The 25,506-nt window shown below is 41.2% G+C and overlaps 1 protein-coding gene across 1 annotated transcript in view; it reads right to left on the reverse strand.

Annotated features, from left to right (window-relative positions):
• The window catches only part of gabra6b (gamma-aminobutyric acid type A receptor subunit alpha6b), a 23,685-nt gene extending 6,639 nt beyond the window's left edge, over positions 1–17,046 (reverse strand). Inside the window, exons 1-9 of the mRNA XM_062536639.1 lie at positions 16,881–17,046; positions 16,632–16,747; positions 16,056–16,123; positions 15,146–15,366; positions 14,830–14,912; positions 14,596–14,739; positions 14,027–14,179; positions 3,988–4,244; positions 1,605–1,855 (exon numbers count right to left, since the gene is read on the reverse strand). Of these exons, the coding sequence (XP_062392623.1) occupies positions 1,605–1,855; positions 3,988–4,244; positions 14,027–14,179; positions 14,596–14,739; positions 14,830–14,912; positions 15,146–15,366; positions 16,056–16,123; positions 16,632–16,747; positions 16,881–16,969 (1,382 nt within the window). The 5' untranslated portion in view covers positions 16,970–17,046. The remainder of the gene's footprint in view (positions 1–1,604; positions 1,856–3,987; positions 4,245–14,026; positions 14,180–14,595; positions 14,740–14,829; positions 14,913–15,145; positions 15,367–16,055; positions 16,124–16,631; positions 16,748–16,880) is intronic.
• Between the last annotated feature and the right edge of the window lie 8,460 nt (positions 17,047–25,506).

The raw sequence follows: 25,506 nt of genomic DNA on the forward strand, positions 1-25,506 counted from the left end.
GACCTGGAGGCAGCAGCCTTGTAATTAAAAATACATACGGCACAATGCGTTCCTCCAGCTACCTCTCAACTTGGGTGGCTCTCACCATAGCCACATAGAACTGTTAATTAGGAGAGAGGGGGGGAAAAAAGACTTTGCACGGTCTCCTTATACATAATTCATGGCCTCATAAGAGTCTGAGGCATATTCCTCTACTGAAGGCCAACAGAGAGGAGTGTTTTTGGCTGGGACTGGACCCGGTGCTTTTTTCGACGGTTCGGCTGCGCGGCGCTGTGTGTCGGTTACGGGAGGCGCAACACCGTGTAATGCCTGCGGTGTCGAGACGGTGATTCGTCCGCCGTCCGCGCTGGCAGGACATCGTCGAACCCCCGCGGCTCTAATATCGCGCGACGGCGAGAGTCGTTATGGCACATTTCTCTCCTTTTACAGATCGCCCCAGCAGGGCTCCTCTGGGTCCCTTTACGGCCCTAAATCTGATGGCTCCGTGTCTCTCTGAAGGGTGGGACACAAACTTTATGCCGCATCGAGGGGGAATTACACGGCGGAATTTACGGCATTTATCAGTAAATGGAAAGATTTTGTGGTCGGCCATTACAGTAACTGGGCACCGGTGCCAAGTGATTGCTCAGTTTAATAATAAGCTCTCTTGGGAAGACCAAAAAAAACACAAAAAAAACCTTGCTCACTAACCTTTGACAGAAGAAAAGACACCGTACTAAATCATCACCGTCTTAGCGGTTTTGTGGGGATAAGACTTTGATCGTATGATTGCATGATACAATATTTACATGCATGAGATGCAATAGTCATGCACACAGTAAGCATACAGTAGCCTGCAGAGAAGCCATGATTATCCCCCATGTGGTCTGAATATCACACATTGGCACCAGTTGTTATAGCACATTTTGATCATTTTACAGGGACAAGGAGGTGCCCCATTGGGTCTTTCTTACACTAAATTTGATGGGTTCATTTCTTTCTGGAGGCTGTGACACAAATGATGGGATAGGTTGGGGAATTAATTATAAAACGTATGCCATTTGCCATATTAAAAGGCAAAATTTGTGGTTGACAATTGGCTGACCCTACTGTTGTCAAACCCTTCCTTCCTATAATAAAAAGCTCATTTGGGAACCATTAAGAAAAAAAGACCTAATTTGAAGAGATCCACCTAGATTTTTATGTACAGTATCTCCAATTCTAGGGAGTTTTTCCTTGCCCCTGTTACTCATGGGCTCTCTTTGAATGTTTAACACTCTGTAAAGCGCCATGAGACATGTGTAATGTTTTGGCGCTCTATACGTGAAATTAAATTGAAATTGAAATTGAAATTGAAATTTTAAACACTGATTATCCAGTGGAAAAACCAGCCTTTACTGTAATCATATAATATGATATGACAGACTGACATCATTTCTATTCAACTCTGCATAACATAGCATATTCATGAACACAGTAAGTATGGTCAGCTTACAGGTCATGATAAGACCCACCGCATGGGTGCAACCCGAGGACATTCAGCTTTCTCTAGCGTCAGAATCAGGTTAGCGAGATTAAGGCCCTGTTGTGGTATAACCCTCCGACATCTTCCCTAATCCACTTACCTAGACTCCATGGTGTCTTTGGTGAGATAAACGATCCAGTAGACGAGGTTGAAGGCGCCGAACGAGAGGGGGAAGAGGATGCGCGAGTACTTGTCGATGATGCTGGTGCTGCCGAACACGTTGTTGTCGGGCGTGGCCGAGCCCTGTGGCAGGTAGTTGGCCATCTGCGGGCCGAACTTGGGCCCCGGAGGCTCCAGGCGGCCCGACGAGTTCAGCCGCTTCTTCAGGACGCCGGCAGGGTCCAGGTGAGGCTGAGATGGACACAACAAACAAACAAAGAGGACAGACAGGTTTCAGTTGGAGCTAGTTACAGCACAGTTACAGTCATATCGTAATTATTACTACCTCATTACAAAGCAGTGAGGTAGAAATCACTTTGATAGTGGTTTGCTAGCATCAGTGACTGCGATAGGATCATAGCCATGCTCATAGTACTGGCATACTAAAAAAGTCAAACAGTAACAGAAAAAAGTCAAAAGTAGATTATTCATTTGTGATGATACACTTCTAATATGGTAGGTCATATCTTTTCCATACTTTTCTGCCATTGCATACGGTTTTCCGCCATTTTTAACTGATACACGAACAAAAAAAACATTTAAATGTGTAAATACGCAAAGTGACATAATACAGCATGTGTGAATGACGGGCATGTGAGTAGTAAGATGGTGGGGTGCCTGGGCTGATGGTCCTGCTGGGTCCAGGCCTGGCCAGCATCCCTCCCCCCTCCGACTTTGGTCCACGGAGGAGTCGTTCAGCTCCAGGAGAGGCAGCTGTGGCTGCCCAGGCCTCCCCCCTCATGCTGGGGCAACATGGAGTGAGCATGTGGCTCGGCCCGCGCTTAAACCGGAGCTATTTTTACAAGGACGACAGGCGCTGGCACACACGGGCACGAGCCCAGGGCTGATGGCACACTTTCATATGTGCCTGCCTAATCTGAACAGCGAGAGCACTGGGCCTGCCGTTACTCCATAGGTCACCGTGTTTATCTGAAATCATTTGTTCACTATTGAAATTTTTAAGGCTATTGATGCAAAAAAACGCACATTTTTGTTTTGTTCTCTTGTTTTGTTTGTAGAACATGAGTCACACTTCAAGCCTTACTTCAATTTGTTTGGGTGCTATGGGAATACCATGATTTTTCATCTTAAAAGGTTGTGTTTATTGTGCTTAGTTGAATTAAAATCAGACATAATGCAACCTTAAAGAAGTGCTGCAAGTGCCTTGGTCTTACGCAACATTTACTCAGGCCTAAAATTAGCATGGCTCTTCACGTTGACATGTTAGCTCATCATTACATTGCCATTCAAAAAAAAAGACAACCACACCCACAAGACGATTATTCCGTTTCAAGGAAGAGGGCTCCTCTCTCCTTCACGTGTCTTTCACTCGCCTTGTTCCTTAGGGGGAGATCTCCCTGCTTCAGTTTTCTCTCTTTTTTTCCCTCTCTTTCTTTTCTCTTTCTCTTTTTTTCGCCTATTACTTCATCACTGTAAGAGCCACTAGAGCTGCAGCCAGTGGCCTGTCATCTCTTGCAAGCACGAAAGCTCCTTGTGAGCCCGCGATGATTTGCCGGGATATTTGCTTAATCTATCCCCTTACATAATCTGTGCTGCGGCAGCGGCACTCGGGAAACCACTGGCTGTCTCTTCATGTCTGGGCCGCGCGCTATCAAGAGAGTCAGGAGAGGAGGAAGAGAGGGAACAGGGCCACGGAGGAGGGATGGAAGAGAGAGAGAGAGAGAGAGGGAGAGAGAGAGAGGGAGAGAGAGAGAGGGGGGAAGACAGGAGGGGAGAGGACGAAAGAAGGAGGGAGGGAGGTATGAGAGAGTGAGAAGAGAGAGATGTGGCAAAGAGGGAATAGGGAAGAGAAGATGGGAGGCAGACAGATAGAGGAGAGAGAGAGAAAGAGAGAGAGAAAGAGAGAGAGATATAGAGAAAGAGAAGGAATGAGAGAGGCAGGGCACAGAAATGGGGTGAAATAGAGAGATACGTAACTGGAGTAGAACGCAGGAAAAAGTGAGAGTTAGAAAAAGGACAGAGTGAGGGAGTAGGACTGAGAGAAAGAGACAGAGAGAGCAGGAGTGCAAAAAGTGGAAAGAAGATAAGAAAAAGAGAGAGAGATAAAAAAGAGAGAGAGAGCAACAGAAGAGACAGAGAACAGAGAGTGGGGGATGGAGGTTCTGCTGAACCAGATTATAGGGAGGGAGGGTCACGCTAGAGGGACAGGCCAACCAAGATCACTGGTCTGAGGTCATGTTAGCTCAACCAGGATTAGTGGGAGATGGTGGATGGGGGGGGGGGGGGTCCAGGGTCTTGTTAGAATAACGGGCAGTAATGGGTGTCTGGACTGGAGGTCACCTCAGAACAACGTTAAAGCTTACCGAGAGCACTTGACCGTCGGTAGTGGCTCCACTCATGGCCTCCTGGGCGGCCGCCCTCAGCGCCGCGGCCTTGCGCATCTCCCGGTTGGCCTGCAGCGTGGAGAAGTAGTTGACCGCCGCAAACTCGATGAGCGCCGAGAAGACGAAGGCGAAGCAGACGGCGATGAACCAGTCCATGGCGGTGGCGTAGGACACCTTGGGCAGGGAGTGCCGGGCGCTGATGCTCAGCGTCGTCATGGTGAGCACCGTGGTGATGCCTGGTCGACACAAAACAAAAGGCACGGGTTTTTAGTCTTCGAGAAAGACATAGAGAGAGAAAGGTAAAGAGAGGGATGGAGAGATTGAAGAGAGAGGAGAAGAGAGGAGAGAGAGAGGCAAAGAGTGCCCGAGATATGTGTGTGTGTGTGTGTGTGTGTGTGTGAGAGAGAGAGAGAGAGGAAAGGAGAAAGAAGGATGGGGATAGAAAGACAGAACAAGAGGGAAAGAGATAAAAAAAAGAAAAAAGGGACTGTGTATTATTCTCCTACAGTTGGTCCTGTGGTCTAACGGTGCCTTGAGGGCTGAAGTCCATTATCATTGGGAAAGAAAGGATCAGAGCGGCATGGGGGATGAGTGTGTGTGTGTGTGGGGGGGGGGGGGGGGGGGGGGGGGGGGGGGGGTGCGCGGGGGACACTTGCGCTGTAATGGGACTTTGAGAGAGCCACCCAACGTCTCGTGTCAGTGCCGTTCAATAGGCCATTTAGCTCTGAACATACATGGACTCGCATGCATGGAAATAGCTCGGGGATAAATGATGACCGACTATTCAGGCATTTCATGTGGCCCAAGATGAGTCTCCTTCAGTCGAGGGCCGATAAATCAAAGCCAGCTAAGCTAACACTCAAGGAGAGATTGATAGCTTGAACATCAAATTCAAGGAAACCCTAGCTTCATACAAGTCAAGTCAAGTCAAGTCAAGTTTATTTATATAGCACATTTCATACACAGAGGTCATTCAATGTGCTTTACATAAACAAAAACCAAACAGTAATTATAGCAGATAAAAGCATAGATGGGCAAAGAGTAATAGTAATAAAAATAATAATAATAATAATAATAATAAAAAGATCATAATAGAAAATAAAAACAAAGCATAAATCAAGATCAAATCAATAAGGAATAATTAACATAAAAGACTCCAGATGGAGTAATTAAGAGACAGTTAGCAGAAAGCATCTGAGAACAATTTGGTCTTAAGTCTAGATTTAAAACAGGCTGCAGTTGGGGCCTTTTTAATGTCATCAGAAAGTTGGTTCCAAAGCTGAGCCGCATAGCAGCTAAAAGCTGCTTCGCCATGTTTAGTTCTAACAGCAGGCTTTACTAAGAGGTTTTTCTCCTGAGACCTCAGAGGACGAGAAGGTGTGTACTGCTGAAACATGTCTGATAGGTATTTAGGTCCTGCTCCATTTACTGATTTATAAACAATTAGTAGTGTTTTAAAGTCAACTCTGTGACATACTGGAAGCCAGTGCAGAGATTTAAGAATTGGAGTAATGTGCTCAGTTCTTTTTGTTTTTGTGAGAACCCTAGCTGCTGCATTTTGAATCATCTGAAGCTGTTTGATAGTCTTTTCAGGAAGGCCTGTGAAAAGCCCATTGCAGTAATCAACCCTGCTAGAGATAAATGCATGAATGAGTTTTTCTAAGTCATGTTTTGACATTAGCCCTCTCAGTTTGGCAATATTTTTGAGGTGATAAAAAGCTGATTTAGTTATCATTTTCATGTGACTGTTGAAATTTAGATCACTGTCGATTAATACACCGATATTTTTAACAGTATCCTTTGCTTTCAATCCTTTTGTTTCAAGGAGAGTGGCAACCTTAATCCTTTCCTCCTTTTTCCCAAATATAATTGCTTCAGTTTTTTCTTTGTTCAGCTGAAGAAAATTTTGAGCCATCCAAGTGTTGATTTGTTCTATACACTGACATAGAGATTCAAGGGGACCATAGTCTTTTGGTGACAGAGCTAAGTAAATTTGTGTGTCATCTGCATAGCTATGATATGAAATCAAATTATTTTGGATGATTTGTCCAAGTGGGAGCATATAGAGGTTGAATAATAGTGGCCCCAAGATCGACCCCTGGGGAACACCACAGGTCAGGGATGTTGGTGTTGAGGTACAGTTGCCGATGGCAACAAAGAAGCTCCTTTCTTGTATGAAGGGTCAAAGTAACAATAATTAAATATAAAGTAAATTACAAAGTAAAATGTCATGTAAGTCATATCACCAAGTATCAAATTTAAATATATCAACGATTATTAAATGTAATCTAATTTAAAGTTTAAATCAATGTCATTTGAATTTTGAATTACATTAAACTTTAAATCAATTGAATAAGAAGTTGAATTAATTTGAAGTCATATATCACATTTACATTTGCCTGTTGTTCTCATTTTGAATAAGACTTAAAATTTCAGCCTCATGCAATTCCGTGCGCCACCATTTAATTCGAACGCCTTTACTTCAGACTTTGGACTTTGTTACTTCAAGGTTGTACTGTTACCTGTCAATCATGCTATGTCCCCCGCCCCCCGCCCATCCACTGAATCTGAGTCGATTTATCAGTTCTTTAGTAATAGTTTCCCCCACTTCATCACCATCACTAGAGCCTTCGTCCTTCGTCTGACGCTGGGTTTCCACAGAGCATGTCACCATGCGAGATCTTCTACTGTCTTTGCGCGAAATACGCCTGCTAAAATTTCACCCAGGGGGTGTTGTCCAGTTGCCACACACCTAGCGTTTCGGCTCAGTGGTCAACAGGTTAGCTTAGTGGTTAGTGGTTAGCTTAGTGTTTAGTTAGCTAGACAGTCCAGTGCTTCAGATTACATTCAGGGGTTTATTTAGCCCAAGTATGTTCAAGTGGCATACACACAAAATTCCGTTTGAGTGTTTTCATGTTGACAACAATTCATAATTTACAGAAACACCACAGTTCATATCAGCGTGCTAACTATCTAGTCGCCTAGCTTGCTATGTGTTTTCAATTGGTTATAATGGGTCAACAAGCTAACTAGCTAACAAGCTAACCTTCAATGATAGTGTGTCCTGAACATTTGTTTAGCATATAAACAATAAACCGTATCAAAATAAGCCATTAAAAGTGGTCAAGAAACCTTTATTCACATTTAATATTTCCAGTTACGACCTCCGGAGCCACCGCCATTGATTTGTTTTTTTTTGTTACTCCCACCTCTGTGTACAGTGTACAACGTGGTGATAATTTCGCCCGGAGTGAGTGAGTCTTCCTAAAGACCTGATAAATCAACTCAGATTCAGTGGATGGGCGGGGGGCGGGGGACATAGCATGATTGACAGGTAACAGTACAACCTTGAAGTACCAAAGTCCAAAGTTTGAAGTAAAGGCGTTCGAATTAAATGGTGGCGCACGGAATTGCATGAGGCTGAAATTTTAAGTCTCATTCAAAATGAGAACAACAGGGAAATGTAAATGTAATGTATGACTTCAAATTAATTCAACTTCTTATTCAATTGATTTAAAGTTTAATGTAATTCAAAATTCAAATGACATTGATTTAAACTTTAAATTAGATTACATTTAATAATCGTTGATATATTTAAATTTGATACTTGGTGATATGACTTACATGACATTTTACTTTGTAATTTACTTTATATTTAATTATTGTTACTTTGACCCTTCATATTCTTGTAGATATGATTTGAGCCAGTTTAGAACTATGCCTGTAAATCCAACCCAGTGTTCTAGTCTGTGTAGTAAAATATTGTGATCAACAGTGTCAAATGCTGCGCTAAGGTCCAGTAGCACTAGGACTGATGTTTTACCAGAATCTGTGTTGAGACGTATGTCATTGAAAACCTTAATGAGAGCTGTTTCAGTGCTGTGATTTGCCCGAAAACCAGACTGAAAGTAATCAAAATACCCATTTGATGTTAGGAAGGTGGTTAGTTGATTAAAGACTACTTTTTCAATAATTTTGCCAATAAAAGGTAGATTGGATATGGGCCTGTAATTGTTTAAAATGGAGGCATCCAGGTTATTCTTCTTGAGCAGTGGCTTTACAACAGCTGTTTTTAGTGATTTAGGAAAAGTGCCAGACAGCAGTGATGTATTTACAATGTGAAGGACATCTGAGGCTATAAGGTGAAAAACAGTTTTGAAGAAATTTGTAGGCAGGGTGTCTAAGACACACGTGGAGGAGCTGAGAATCTGTACTGTTTTTTCAAGTGTTTCGTAGTCTATCAAATTGAACTCTGACATCAAGTTAAGTTTCCCTCTATTTGTAGCTGGAAGTTCCGGGTGTTGAATGAGTAATTTAGCAGATATATTGAGTCTGATTTTGTCAATTTTACCTTTAAAAAAACATGAAAACTCATTGCATTTATTAGTTGAGAGATACAGTCAGATGAGCTCATTAATACGATTTACTGTATAGATTTACACATTTTTCTGCAGCCCCTGCAGATCCATACATTCCTGAATAAAGTCCTACTAGGTGTAATACAATTCAGGCTCATGTGTAAAGGGTCAAATGATGTTATAGTCCTAAATTCAACATTTCTGATCGGTTTGACAGAATGTCACAACCAAGTTGGTTAAAGCTTAGACATTATCACAAAAAAGCAAAGTCACTTGTGTTAACAGTCACCTTTCAACAGAAATAAATGAAACCAATGGGTAATGTAAATGAATAACACAGAGGGACATGATTGAATAATCGGCCATTTTGTTTTGATTCAGGGTTTAAATGATGACAAAACACCAATGAGGATGAGTTCGCCATTTTTCTGCTTCTTCATGTCTCCCCCGTCGGTTACAACACACAAACGCCTGGTCTGGTGGACTTTTGAGAGCAGAATGCGATCATACTGTACATGTTGCCCTGGCAAAGCCGAGATGACTGCAGAAGGGTTTGGGCCAGCCTGTGGAAGCACAGATCTGGTAAGAGGACTCTGAGCCATGGGACAATAATAGAACTAGCGCAGGAAGTTTGGGCTGAGTCCAAGCGAAATCTAGTCATCTGTGGAACCAAATCAAGAGTTGTACCACAAACAAATGCATTCTGGGATGCTGACCTGAAAGCAATACGGTACGCTTACAAAAGGATAGATATGTATTGTACATTATGAAGGAAGTAACAGACTTATCAGCAGGATGGTGTTATTTGAGGTGATCCCAATATACAGAAAAATAAAACTTTGTGGAAAAATAAGACCTTGTGGAGCTCTTTGTCTTTGCTGTGTAAATTTTTTTCTCGTATCGGTATGCCACATCAGGCTCTATCTCTTATTCTGTTTGACATTTGGCGCAGTCAAGTTAACACAGCAGAAAAGCTTCGCTTTAGTGCCAACTATTATTCAGTTCCACCATGAAGTGCCCTTGTGTCCCAGATCCCTGATAGCTTTCACTGTCCGAGTGAAAGGCCACCATTAAATTCACTGCAGCCCATGTGCTGTGCCAAGGTCTCAGCTCTGCTCCTGTCTTTCTGCACCCCAAGAGACACCAACAGCAATGTTAAAGGCTGGAAAGCTATAGGGTGATTTTATATACAGCATGTCTGACATAATGTGTAGGGCATGCAGCTCAAAAGCATGCATCCCGGGGAAGAGAAACACTTTGGCAGAACAGTGAATCAGTGGTAAATATTGTGAGAAACTTGACCAATATTACCAAGTAGTCTATCAGCTAGTGACACACCAGTGGCATGACACTGGCCTGGGTGAACCTAGTGGAACCTGTGAGCAAATCTGAATTTGCTCCTCGGGTCGGTTTGGAAAGGATCCCACTGACATCCATTTCCAAACTTCCTGTCCAATGACTTCCAGGGGTGTGACCAGCAGTTAAACATTTGCAGTAAATGCTTACCAAATCGTTTTAGAGGTGCAGCAAACACATCTTTGAAATTAAGGTTTTAGATGCAGTGCAATTATGTGATTTGTGGAAATAGACGTCCATATCCGTTTAACCCTGTCACCATCAGCACAGCCACTGCACTGGTTATGTTGAATACACTGTCTATCTGACATGGCACACGAGGAGAGATACAGTATGTGAATGGTGGATGAACGAACAACAGAAATCTACCTGTAAATCATAAGCCTACATATAACCTCTATTAAACTAAACTAAATGCAAGGTAAAACCAAATAGGTAGTTAAATAAACCTAATAAACCCAGAAAGTATCAAATAATCACACATCAAACAAAACCAAAAGAAAGGAATGAGTGTGTGTGTGTGTGTGTGTGTGTGTGTGTGTGTGTGTGAGAGAGAGAGAGAGAGAGAGAGAGAGAGAGAGAGAGAGAGAAAGAGAACCAAAACGAGAAGACCCAAATCATCATTTGGAGCATTGCAGGACACATCACATAATACCCTACACCTAACAATGTCCTCCAACCCAGCTGGCCCGATATTGGTCACCTGGTGCGCCATGATAGGTGGAGGATTCGAGGTAATACACACTACAGTCTCGTTGGTCTACAACTATGCACAGATCATTTAGACTGTTTGAATCCATGAATCCACATTCCAAGGACCAATTCAAGACCAATTCAAGACAAACTGCAAATAATTGGACAATCCCAGCCAGAGGTTATGCTTGTCACAATGAGGGGAAGTAAAGGCAAGGGCCCATGGGACAAAACGCTGAATGATAAATAGTTACGCTTGGGCCAGATCACTGGTGTGGAGGCCAAACAATGCGTCTGTTTGTGAGGAGATCAGAAAGGGAAGCATTTGGTGAAGGTTTTCAGTATTTTTCTGCCTTACAGATGACAGAACAAAATGGGATTCCACCAAAAGGCCTCTTCTATTTCAGCCTTCTGATTGAGATTTAAGAATGAAATCCCCAAGGTATCACATTTCACAACTCTGCTCTTTTTGGCAACAGCGTCTCAAAACAGACATAGTGTGAGTTTATTGCATTGGCCTAATGCCCACTGACACAAATTATAGACTTGGCTTTTCAAACACATCAGCACCGAAATTAAACAACAGTTCAGTTTCAAACCATCAACAATGTCAAGGCCAGCCATGTGGTTCAGGATTATAAGGATTTAGAACAAAATAAACATCTGTATCTATAAAGCTGCCTCGATACTCTCCCAAATCTAGTCCATTGTTGTGCAAATCTACAAATACTCTTCATGCACACGAGGCATTCCCATTGAGAAGTTCTGCTCCTGATATTTATTTATTTTCATTTCATCAAACATTCATGGTGGAAGGTGATCCATTACTGATATGCATGGACACATTGACCCTTCACTGCTATCAAAATGGAGTGGCCATGAAGCATGCCCATTGCATAATGGACCATTAGCATAAATCTGATTGGCATTGGGCTCAACCCATGGGGAATCCTGTGCTAGTGGAGTCCATTATGCCTTTGTTGACATCCAGTATACCACTCTCCCTTTTGATCAGTGTTTCCTACTGTATCCCTTCTATGTGCACTTAGCTCATTAAGCATTTCCTATGCATTATGGTTTGTATATTATAGCATTTTGCTATTTCCATTAAGGTATTGATTGAGTTGACATTGTTGCTTATTATCACTATTCTCCTTGATGTAGCATTACCAACTTGTACATTGTTTTACAATAGTTAAATGTAACTATTGTATTGTTATTATTTGTATGTCGCTTTGGACAAAAGGGTCTGCTAAATACCATAACCATAATCATAACCAGTAAGCCATCTATTAGCGGGGTTGTAAGCGTTATGGTATCAGCCCAGAAATGATTATACTTTCCCTACGGACACAGTCTGGTCTGTTTATTAGACTTATTCAGTTCCCAGATTGATTTAGAAGCAGTCTTCACACTAACTAACTCCGCTCGGAGAGCCAGTAGCTACGAGCTGGTGTTTTGTCTAACCAAATCTAATGTAATAACTAGGCAAAATCAATTTGCTCACTGATCACCATGAGCAAAACATTCGCCGTGAACACTGATGAATCTGCTCTATGCCCCCACAGGCCACACATGAGCTTTAGATCTTGCTTGTTGACAGACTTTGCCCTTTGTCCGGCGGTTAAATTAGGGCCTGTGGAATGATATTTCATTTATTTCAAAGAACCACAACGAACTGTGCTTACAGCATCACCCTGTCCAGATACAGATGGTCAAAGAGAATTGTTTTCATGAGACCTGCCACACAGGCAGAGGGAAAGCATGAGGGTTAAAATCAACAGGAAATACAAGTGAGGGAGGGAGGGAGGGAGGGAGAGAGGGAGAGAGATGAAGGGAGAGAGAGAGAGAAAGAAAGGGAGAGGGAGAGAGATGAATAAAAAGCCCTTCAGGCATTTGTATACTCCTCCATGTAAAAAGCCTGAGTCAAATGAAGCTTGCTCGGTGCACACTCTCAGCACGGCGCTCGGGGACTTTTGAGCTCTTAAGAGAGGCAGTCAGTCAGTCATCCAACCAGCCAGCGGAACCAGCCAAGCCCAGCCAAGCCAGCCAGCCAGCCAGCCAGCCAGTCAACAGCCCTGCCTGTGCCTCTGTATACAACACAACCACTGACATCCACTTTACAGATAGCCCTCTTCCTCATATAACCACATCGAGCATCTTCACTCTCTCTCTTTGTGCTTCTTTACATCTCCCTTTTGCTTTTCTTCATCATCCTTGCTCTACATCATCACACAGATGCTAGTTCTACCATCACAGCACACTGAAAAAGTTCAAATATTGTCCCCGTGTGGGGCCATGGCATGCATCTCTACAGTATATGTCTGTGCAAACAACACATACTTAAAGAGGATGAAGAAAACGCTCTTCCCTCTGGAGTAAGTATAAATATTTGAAGCGAACATGTCGTCATCAAAGTTTGCTTATCTTGCCGCCGTTTGTTTTCTTTTTTTTTTTCAAACAGAAAGAAACAGTGGCGAGAACCCAAAAGGTTAATCCATTTTGTGCACACATGCTGATCTACAGGAGCACATCTTCTATCTCCTGTTCAAAGATCAGTATCTCCCACAACGGCGCTAGTTTGTAGAAATGCTGACATAACTCTATGGAGAAGACGGAAATAATCTACAAAAGACGCCGTGCTTCTTTCAAGCACTCCAAAAAAAGGACTAGTAGTGCACATTTAAAGCACATCAAATGAATGTCAATGAGGCTTTTGAGCTTCCAGCTTCTTGGATAAAAACTAGAAGGTAAGGGGCTGCACTGAATTACTGTAGTCAAATTAAACCCATAAGTACTTAAAGCACAAACAGGTACAATAGTGAGACAATCACTCACAACCTCCCACAATGAGACACAGAGCATAAAGGGGGTGTGTACCAACTCAAGAGGCTTGTTTTGCCGTAATCACCGCCATTACATGATACATATCATCCTGATTACGTAGCCACTTAACAAAGACATTGATAATTTGCAACAGGATATCTACCCATTGGTACGAAACCCTCCATAAAACAGTGAATTACACCAACCCGCCGTTGTTCCTCAGGCGTAATTAGCCACTTAAGGGGCTAAATTGACCAATCAGAATTGAGTATTCCCCAAAGCTGTCTAATCAGGCCCATATAAATGTTCTCCCCTGTTCTGATATGAGCAGCATTGGGATCAAAGCAGGGTGACTAGTCATTTTAACGCCCACACCACGCAGGCCATGGACCAGTAATGGGCGACACGTCCTCATTAGTCAGCCAGCTTTTAACCATCACCATCAGCAGGTGACAATGAATTACGGTGTGAAAGTATGGCAGTGGCACTGGCACTAGCTCTGGCTCTGTGGCTATGACAATGAAGGCGAGAGGCAAACATTCTTATCTTATCTGAAGCATACAACAGGGCTCAGCACAAAAGGAGATAAAAAGGAGAAGGACTACAGTAATCTCTTGTTTTCTCTGAGTATGTACTGTATATATATACACAGAGAGGAAGCATAAGAGATTATTATATATAGATTACTATACATATACCAAAACTCTTATTCAGTATGCTAATGTGTGAATTTCGAACAGTTATTTAGAAGAGATTAGAAAGAAAACATCCTGATGACGACTTACCAAAGACAGTGCGGGCAGGTACTGACTCTTTATTTATCCAGAAGGACACCTGGGCAAGGATGACTGTCATTATGCACGGGATATAGGTCTGGATCAGGAAAAAGCCCATCTTCCGTTGCAAGTGGAAGTGGACTGTCATAACCACATATTCACCTGTTCAGCAAACAAGAAAACAAGAAAACAAACAAACAAACAAACAAACAGCATAAACAAAACAGCTGATGCATTGATTGATGCAAGATTCTCTCAGAGGAAACATCAGTGACTATGCATTGCAAATGCATGTGTATTATGTAAGAGTCAAAGATACAGTATGAGTGAGCATACTGTATAACTAATCCATCATGCACATGTCCCACACTCACTACACCAGAAGCTAATATGCTTTTACATCAAATCAGAAAAACAACATTATGGTCTGAAAATACCACTTGTGTACCACTTGCACACTGTTGTTATTCATTGTCTATACATTTAAATGTATACATTTAAGATATGCATATGTTTCCAACATGTAAAAGCAGTCTTTGTGTATTTCTTGTGCTAATTTCAGGAGCTCTGGTGCTTGCCTGTATTGGATTTTAACCGTTCGCTGGAAACAGTCTGTCCTATGAGGTCGTACTGCAGCAGACTGGAAGACTCCTGTGGTACTTCTACTGAAAACAGCGGGCCCTTCTTCCATGTGTATACTATTTCACTGATAGGATAGGCGTCTGTTATGGAGACAAAGACATCTTAATTATTAATATCACCGCATTACTCAGCTGATTCATTTGTAACATCAAAAGCCCGCTATGACTTACAACTGCCAAACTTCAGTGGGCAAGAGTGTCCGTCCATTGGGAAGTTTATGAGTCTCATTGGGCATTCTGCATTGATAGTTAATCTGAAAAGTAATCGGATTACTAGATAGATACAGTACCACTAGTGTAATTGTTACAGTAACACTATCAGCCAACAACATGAAAGTAAGCCCTTCCACAATGCGTAATACTGGATTATATGACATAAACACTGTTTTAAAGATACTACACATGGGCATTTGCTGTGCAGGCTTTGTCATTTTTTCTCTGTCGTTTTTCTGTTGCGTGACTTGGAGAGCAGTGAAGCAGAGTGTACCTCATGGTGTAGAGGATAGTTCCGTTCTGCATGATGCGGAACAGCTTGTTGGGAGTGGTCATGTTGTGGGATATGGACCTCTTGCCATTCCGGAAGAATGTGTCCGGCGTCCAGATTTTACTGACCATGAGGTTGTTGAGCCGCAGGATCTCAATGGGGCCGTCGAATTTGAGCCTCTCGTCTATCCATGTTTGTCGGAAAAACACATCCATTGTGTACTCCTAGATGCACACACACGCACTTGTTGGTGATGGGTTTTGTTTCCATGAAACATGATTCATAAAACCATTTTAATTCTGGCTTAAAGGGGGGTAAACGGTTACATTCAAACAAAAATGGGGTTTGGTTTGATCTTGATCTTCATCATGTGTGTCCCATCCAGAGCTTTAGAGGGACAACTCCATGCATTTAGATTACAGTAATGATCAGAAGTATAATCATAAATGTTTCATTTTCAAATCCGGAAAGCATTGGCCATGGCATGGTTTAACGGACTAAGAGAGTCTTATCTATACTGCCTATCAGATTGCCACAATATATCACATGGTGTCTGAGGTAGCTTTAGATGCTGTGAAAAACAGTATAGTGTGTAAAGGAAATAACATGCTCAGCCTGGACCCTCACTGACAGGGATTGTCAACCAGATTAAAATCTCTAAGCTGTTCTAATGACATCCTGCCCAAATGCCAGAATAATGAACCCACGAAGCTCATTCTAGCATTCCAGGGCTGCAGACGCACTAGAACCGACACACACAACAACCGAGAGTATCGAGCAATTAAAGTCCGCAATCTTGTCAAAGATAGCATGAGCCATTAGACTGAGCGGGTATACATTGAGTCTCTATAGCAATATTGCATGGTGGCGGGACAGTTGGTGAATGCCACAGGCAGCCATCCCCCCTACATACCATTTCAACATCTGACACAGGACCGAAGCTGGTGACAAAGATGTCTGTTTTGACTTCAGTCACAGGACCTATAAAGATATTGCTGTGATGATAAATCTTAGAAACACAAACTTTTCAACAAAGAACAACCACAAAACAGTAGCAGTATTTATATGAAGCGTATCTATGAATGTTTCTAGTCTTACTGCAAGTCACAGTTTCAGTTCAAGCATGTTGAGCAGCATCTCTAACCAGTAACCAGACAATCCCAATAGACATACAAATCAACTTGAACCTTGGAGTTAATTGCATAAAGGTTAGTGTCTAGGGGCTAAAACTAGACATTTACTATTAAATTACTTTCTGACTAATTGCTTGGAAATAATGAGCAAGTGTTAAGCTGACTGAATCACATTTTAAAAAGTGCTGTTTTCCATCAACACAATGACAGTGTGTGAGACATTAGTGTCCTTGTCCTGTATTGGGTGTGTAAAAGTAACTTCACTACGCATAGGAAATGGTACTTAGCACTTTCACTCCAACATATGGTTATCGTTTACAGGATCTGCTTGAAACATATTGTTTGAAGTCGCCTACCTCCAAATCCGGGTCGCAGCCTGTTGTCATATCCCTCTAGTAATCTATCCAAAATTCGCGTGATATTTTCCAAATAGATGTTGGTATCCGGTTGTTGTGCCCATACATGCCCAACACTGTAAATTAACAAAACACAAGAGTCGATTTCGTCACACGAAGTCGGAAAGTTGTGATAAATATAACTTATCAGCTATCAAAATCAACGCAAACTATACTGAAAGAAACCGCAAAACAGGATCTTGTACTTACCAGGACAGGAAAAGGCAAGTAAAAAAGAAAGCCATGCCTTGAGCACAATCTAAACACAAGAAGCCACGGTCAACTGTTGTTATTTGCATATTCCATAATTCAAACACAGATATCAGAGGGATCAGAGCGCATATAGTGCGCAGCCGAGCTTTTGCGTAAGTCCTGGTCGATTTGCACACTGTGATTGCGCTCCATCCGACTCGCTCTGTTGAAAAACTAAAGTGTTTTAAGGGACGGAAGAGCAGGGATGGAGGGCATTGACAATAATCGAATAAGGCATTATGGGAGATTAGAAAGAAGGAATCCACTGATAGTTTTGGCAGGGAATTAGCATGCACCGTTAAGAGATTCGGGGAAAGCTAAAATGCCATGTTGTAGAAGATTACTTCACAGATTGTTTCAGTTTTCCCTTTGAGAGTACATAACACATGCTAATTCACTAGTTGACATGATGGGAGTGCCCAGTGGTCCCTTGACCAACGACAACGTCTGTCTTAACTGTTCCCTTAATATATGGGCTATTTATTACACAGGTTGCTCACTTTTCAAAATCATGATTTGATTTTGAGTTAAATACATTTTATGATAAGGAAGTCCCATTTCCTTGTCTTTTTTTTTATTCGTGAAAGCATTAAGCTACCCCAGCATGAAATGTGCATCATTTTGCATCTCTCCCCAAACCACATAACTTTGTTTCTCCCTTAACACTATTCCTATGAAAAGTGTAATTTGAAAAAGCAAAACAAAAGAAAAGCATCTTGCTATAACAATTACTGGCAATTACTGTTTACGAGTCAACTTGTAACTTTAATCAGAGGGTACAGCTTAATGCACATTTTCACTTTTAATGAGCCACTGCATGAACAAGTGCTTTTCCCTCTTGTTTGAGAACTACTCTTTGGCAAGAACATGACAACAACCCATTCAAATGCAAGCTCCCGGCTTGAATCTGTTTTTGCTGTAAATGCAACAAGCCAGCTATTACATTTGGAGCAGGTGAAAGTGACAGCTATTGTATACTTAAATAGTCTCACAATGCCATTCACTTCCATAAAGATGCACAAACATCAAATAATCCTGTCAAGTGAAGTTGAAAGATGCAGTTAGGAAAAGAACAGCAGCATTTAAAGGAAACAGGCTATTACACACGCACAACATCAGATTCGCATAACAGGATAATGTGATTGACTTCAAATTAGCGGGGAATATGTCTGCATCAAGTCACCTCAACAAGAGCTTTAGCCAGGTTTGAGTGGTGTGAATACTCTTGGCAGAGCATATAATACCAGCGCTGAAGGGCAAAGATACCATTACCCAAATCCCTTTCTCTACCAGGCGGGCTTAATCCAGAGACCAATGGGCATCCCTGCACTCAGTTTATAATACATGACTGATCACGTCCTGCACTGAGACACAAAAGTTCATAGAGAAAGGAGACATAGATAGAGAGACAAGTAGATATACACTGTAAATGTAGATAGATAGTGATAGATGGAGGGAATGATTAGGAGATTGTGTGTGTGTTGTGTGTGTGTGTGTGTGTGTGCGAGAGAGAGACTGCAAGAGTGCAGAAAGACAAAGACAGAGGAGCAGAGGAAAGAAAGTGCTAAAAGAACTTGGCTTCTCTGTGTACAAAACATGATGTAGTTCTTCTGTCTAAAGAGCGCCAAACCGTTAAATGAGTGCATCTCATCTCATTTCACACAAAATATCACGTCTATCTCATCTTGTTTAAGAATGTGTTATCGTACATTTAATTTAATCAATGATAAATTTTAGACGTGTGTGAGTGGAAGCGAAAACTTTGACTTATGACTTATATTATTTATATTGATGTTAAGCTATTCTGTTATTGATCAATACACATAGCCTATAGAGATCTGTTATTGATGATAAATGAATGTGCTGACATCAAAACGACAGTGGATTAGAAGATGATGCACCAAGATATTTCTGATGTCTTTTTTTTAATATATACTACATAAATAAAAACTTTCAAGTCGCCATAGATCTTTTATTAATTTAAGATCAGTGATTAAAATTCTGCTTAATGTATCACTCAGGCCTTCTTCACCCATTTCTGATGTAGGATACTGACCATTGTATTGCATGCACTTGAACAACGACAGCTCCACATACCATGAACTTTTTTTTATCAGTACTATTATATAAGCAGTTTACCAGTTTTACATTACAGCCATCAATTGTAGCAACAACCGCACTGATCGCTATATGTTATACAGAAATCTGTTGTAGACTGGAACTTGGATGCTGATATGGTATACACAGTGGGTCTACACCAAGTTATCACAGACTAATTGATCGAGATCAGCAGCCAACAAATACCAGTACAGCACTATTACGCTCACATTAATTAATAATTAATGATTAATGCGCCGAAATGACAAAAGTGTGACAAAAAGTACCAGAATAAAGTTGGATTAAAAGTGTATATGATAAAAATCTCACCCTCATGTGCGAAAGATAGCATGTGATAATTATTTCACTCACCTGCTAATGTCTGCTGTAGTGTTAAAGTCAACGTACTGTAGCTGCAACCACACTCATGTGATCTTTTCAACATGCAAAACGTGCAAAAACACCAGCTAGACCCGTGCTTCTCTAAAGAGGATGGTTTCAGTGTGGTTAAGCCAAGGAGGGCCCTTGAACATTAAAAAGGGTAGAGAACGAGAATCCGCTGTAATCCTGGCATTTTCAGCTCCCCCTGATCAGTGATATCAGTGATAAAACGACACAGCAGTCAAACAGAAAGTCAAGTACCCATTTAACTACTTCATACTGCTTTTTAGAACAAGTCCTAGAGAAAATGCTCTATCTGAATTTGCTGAATTTCCCAAATATTGTGGGTATATTAAATGTGTTAAGTAAGTGCATTGGCTCATAATTCGACACGCACATTAACTCTGAGCTGTAGTGGAGTTGGGCTTTTGATTTGTTTGGAAAGACATGATAATGACCCCTGATTCATGGCCACGTATACAGGCCGTAACTCATTTTCTGCTGAGAACTTGGACACCACACAAGTCCTGTTTGACTTCTAAACATTTTAAGCTGCAAGATGAGTAACTGTTTTGATGTTCTAAGACCTGGTCAAAGATACCTCATCCTTAATCTTTAAACTTATGTAATACTGGCCTCTGACATCAAGATGCTGTAACTTCACAGAAAATGTCAGCAAAGTGACAATTTGTGTAAGCTACAGTAAAGAGTGTAATTTACAGTAAAACAGCTGTAATATGGTTAAATCTTTGACAACTGCCCTGCTCTATCATTCTAAAGGCACTTCACAAAAATTATGATTGTAAATGATTTTATCCCTCATTTTCAACCGTGATGTGGAGGATAGTGGCCTGCCCATGACCTGCATTATCGTGTTTACACGACACCCTCGAGGCCCAGTAACAGATTTGGAGTGGCCCCTCCCCAAACTTTCCTTGCATTGCAGCCTCATAAGAGGATCTATTTGAAATGCTGCCCAGACGGTTTAATCAGCCTGGATTTTATAGGCTTTAGAAAACTCATGCATTTTTATGCTTTTTAGCATGTTGCAAACAAAATTGTTACTAATGGCAACAACAACAACAACAACAACAGCAACAACAACAATCACGAGAGCAAAATCACTGTGGTTTTGAATGGTCTGTTCTGGTCAGTGTTTGTCAGCTAGTTAAGGTCTGGACATACAGTACCAGTGCAATGGCTGTCCATTCAGTCTCCATGACGGTCACTGCCTGTAGCCTGGGTGGTGTTTCTCGTACTGTTGCCATTCATTAGCCCTTGACAGGGACTGTTGTAGGTTGGTTGAACATGTTAAATCGCCGTCATGAGATGGCTGTTCGGGCTGAACATGCAGGGGGAAAAAAAGAACAGCGGAGACTAAAGTGGGCGCTGAGACACTGGCTCTGAGACAGATACACACCGGATGTGGGCCAAATGCCCTCCAGAGTCTGCCGATACACAGGAGATGACACAGCCACGGACACAACGTACAGTATATAAGACTGACCAATCGGCCCGGGACCCCTCCCCTATAGGGGGGGGCGTTTAGGCCATAAATGCATACTTCACATGCACACACATACATATGTCTGCTAATTAACTATAACCATAACCATAGCCATAACCATATATATATATATATATATATACTTGTACTAGCACTTGTACTGTATACAATGCTGTTTTCATCATATCTATTTGTTTTACTGGAGGCGTATTGCTTTAAATGGACTTGTCCAACAAAACAGACATCAAAGTAGTGATTTCATTGCAGTAACTGCATATGACAATCTCTGAAGTCTTTGAATCCTTTGAATCGTAGAGCAGTCCGTCTATGTCAATATCAACTAATTTACTGGACATTTTGCTTCCTCTGTCCTGTCAGTTTCTCCAATGTCACGAAGACAGACAGGTTTACATGGCAATAGTATGAATAGTGCTTATGTATGTACTGTATGTACAGTATACTACCGGTCAAAAGTTTGGGGTCACTTACAAATTTCCATTTCATGCCATTATAACCAGAATACTAGCTGAGATCAGTTACGTTGTTATTTTTAATCAGAGCAGCAGTTTTGAGATTACATTATGTGTTTACATAATTCCAAAAGAGTTCTCGACTGTTGAAGAAAGAAATGTCTGATCTTTAGTGCAATATCTGCATTGCCTATTATCAGCAATCATTCATCCAATCTTGCAAAGGCACATTCTGATATTGTATTAAAAGGCTAACTGAGAAAACTGGAGACTGGAGAACCTTTTTGCAAGGATATTATTGTATGCATAGTGTGTGTGTGTGTGTGTGTGTGTGTGTGTGTGTGTGTGTGTGAATGTATGTATGTACTGTATATACAGTACAGTATGTATGTAGAACAGCCCCACATTGGCCCCACATTGGTTCGATTCCTGCCCCGTGGTCCTTTCTGGATCCCATCCCAACACTTCCTTCCCCTCGCTTCCTGTCTCTCTCCACTATCCTATCTGATTAAAGGCATAAAAAGCCCAAAAATATATTTAAAAAAATGTCCCCACATCATCACATATCGTTCATCATAGAGATTGCCATGGTTTTATTTCAGTTATCCAAATAGCTGGCTTGATTTGCATTGAGAGATGATCTTATGGAAAGTACCATACGCCAATCTCTAAGTATTGCGAAGGGTATGTGATGATGTCGGGTTATTTTGACTCCAAAGACCAAAGGAACTTTATCAGGATATTTTATTGCATAGTACCCTAGATCCATGAAATAACTGGCCTTTGAAGATTGAAAAACTGCCTGCCTCTGTGGGAATTTAACAGGGTTGTGCCCCCTCTATTGTTGGTGTCCTTAAAGGTTGGAGTTTTCCTTGTTGTTTTAATTAAGATCAATTCCCAAAATATGTTTTTGTGTATTCCTCTTTTTAGTCAACTTTAGCATGGATTCATAAACTGGATGAGCGCAACTGTATAAAGCCTATTTTTTTTTATTATTATATGTGTTTGCTATGTTCTGGTTGTCTGAACGGGTGCAAAACGATTTCAAAGCACACATCTGGAGCAAAGTAACCAACAAACAAAATGCAAGCATTCAGAGGCCCATATGATATGCAGGGATTTCCATAATAACGTACAAACCATTACACCAACACTGGTATTTCAATTCTTATCATATCATCACATCATACATGATTTATTTTCTCTGGTAACATTTATCATTATGATTATAGGCATGAATGTATTATTATGTTTTTATTGTCAGTACACAGATAGACATAAAATGTGTTTTAAAAAAAAACATTCAGATATGATTCATATACTGTACATAATGAACTGCAACAGTTAATTGAATATCGAATATTTAGAATATTGAATACAAGTTGAACGCTGAATACGAAGCACTAAGAATATCAGAAGCAGGGCAATGAGCCTGCCGTCTGCTTTTACCCTCTCTAGTTGTCTACTTGATTGGGGGAAGAGGGTATTGTAATCAGGTGCATCTATCCATTTGTGTGTGTGTGTGTGTGTGTGTGTGTGTGTGTGTGTGTGTGTGTGTGTGTGTGTGTGTGTGTGTGTGTGTGTGTGTGTGTGTGTGTGTGTGTGTGTGTGTGTGTGTGTGTGCGTGTGTGTGTGTGTGTGGGTGGGTGTGTGTCTGTGTGGGTGTGTGTTTGTGTGCCTCCAAGGACGTTTGATTTCACTTTGTTTACTGACCAATTATGGGGGCAAGGGTTTGCAGTTGCCTGACTGCTCTTGTTGGTATTTGCTCAAAACCACAGGGGAATAGAGTGAAAGCTATGAAATTAAGCTCTCTGGAAATCTAGGCTTAGGGGAGTGAAAGTGCAGATATGACATAATACAATAGCTTATTCACAGGTATAGCAGGTTACAAGATGACGATGTTTTCTTGACCAATGAGATGTTGTATGGTGTACATGTTCGCCACAGTGTAGCCTTCAAGAAAATCATAAAGGAGAACAGCACATGAAATACTTAGAATACACAACAAACATTATATTCTTAAGCCTCTGATGAAGACCAGAAGGGTTTAAAGGTACAGGATGTTACAGGATGTGATACTGGAAGACAGATATGTACCGAATGTATTGAAGGCAGTCTTTAACAGTATCAACAGTAGTTTTTTTTTGCGTGCGGACCATGTTTCAAATTTCAGTTTCCACACAAAAATATCAAGTGACGGATCATATACCATTAATGTCAAAACATATTTGGCACCTTTTCAAAATACTATTCCCGCTGCGCATCAGCAACATGACAACTGAAGTTTATGGCTTCCTGATCTGTTTTTATTGATTACCCAGGCAAACTGGATAGATTTTATGATTTGTTTGAGTTAAAGGATGAATTGTACTTCCCATTCATAATGTATACACAACATAGCTCTACTCACTGCCATATACTATTAAACTAACAAATGTTGAGCAATAATATATTGATGATTACTCTATGAAGAACATTTTACTTGATTGTTAATGGAACATTGGTGTGACATTGTAATACATCATGTTATGTCAAATGTAAAACTGACCGGTGTATTTTCAATCGTTTGTCTTTGCAAATCTGTTAAATACTGTTATTGAGAGAGTATTTTTGATAGTAGGCCTACTATATAACAAAAGAACAGTCATTATGAAGGACTGTTGTATTCACTGCTGTTAAGTGATGCAAGGAAAAGCATAATGTTGAAGTATTGCGATTGTCGTTGGTGGCCACAAACGTGCCTCACAACCTCAAAGCACACCTGCAAGTTATAACTTCCTTTTCACAGCGGCACCGTTCCTCAGGCTTTTCCCCAAAACACCACTATTCCCCCACAGTGGTGCACCCCAACATTGACCTAACATAGCCTCTCATAGAACATGGGACATTAGTTAGGTAGATAGATAGATTAATTAACAAACACGTAAACCAAACAAAAAAGAAAAAAATATTTGCCTGTTTTATTGATTTTAAGAAGGCTTTTGATTCCATTTGGCACGAGGGACTCTATTATCAAATGCTAAATTGTGGGATGGGGGGCAAAGTATATGACTTAATTAAATCTATGTACCTAAACACCAAGTGTGCTGTCAAAATTGGAGATAAACAAACAGAATATTTCACCCAAAAAAGAGGTGTACGGCAGGGCTGTAGTTTAAGCCCTACATTATTTAATCTCTATATAAATGAATTAGCAACTCAGTTGGAGAATTGTCCCTCTCCCGGCCTCTCCCTCTTAGATAAAGACGTTAAGTGTCTGCTTTTTGCTGATGACTTGGTCCTACTGTCTGCAACCAAAGAAGGACTACAGCTGCAACTTGACATAGTTGAACAGTACTGTAGGACTTGGGCCCTTGATGTAAATCTAAAGAAAACAAATATAATGATTTTCCAAAAACGTGCCAAATGCCAAGAAAACAAATATAACTTTCTAATAAACAACACAATAATTCCACACAGCATGAGCTACACCTACCTGGGCATCACAATAACATCTTCAGGAAGCTTTCATATGGCAGTGAATGCACTAAAAGAAAAAGCTAAAAGAGCCCTACATGCAATTAGAAGAAAATTGTTTAACCTACAAATTCCAATTAAAATCTGGCTTAAAATATTCGATAGTGGCCCCGGCAGTGGCACAACTGGCTGGGGCACCTGCACCGTACACTGGCGACCCGGGTTCGATTCCCGCCCCGTGGTCCTTTCCAGATCCCACCCCGACTCTCTCTCCCACTCACTTCCTGTCGTTCTCTCTACTATCCTGTCCAAATAAAGGCATAAAAAAGCCCAAAAAAAAAAATCTTTAAAAAAATATTCGATAGTGTCATCCTGCCCATTGCGCTGTATGGAAGTGAAGTATGGGGTCCACTCAGTCATCATAGCTACGCACACTGGGAAAAACACACCATAGAGACTTTACAAACAGAATTCTGCCGATATATTCTACAGGTGCAGAGAAAAACACCAAACAACTCCTGTAGAGCAGAATTAGGTAGATACTAATAATTAACACCAATAAGAGAGCACTAAAATTCCTTAATCACCTTAAATCCAGCCCCCAAGACACCCTCCATTATAAAGCCCTGCAAACCCAAGAGCTGAGCCCAGAAAAAAGTCCCCTGCATCAGTT

The sequence above is a fragment of the Sardina pilchardus genome, chromosome 5 (genome assembly GCF_963854185.1).
Source record: "Sardina pilchardus chromosome 5, fSarPil1.1, whole genome shotgun sequence".
NCBI lineage: Eukaryota > Metazoa > Chordata > Actinopteri > Clupeiformes > Clupeidae > Sardina > Sardina pilchardus.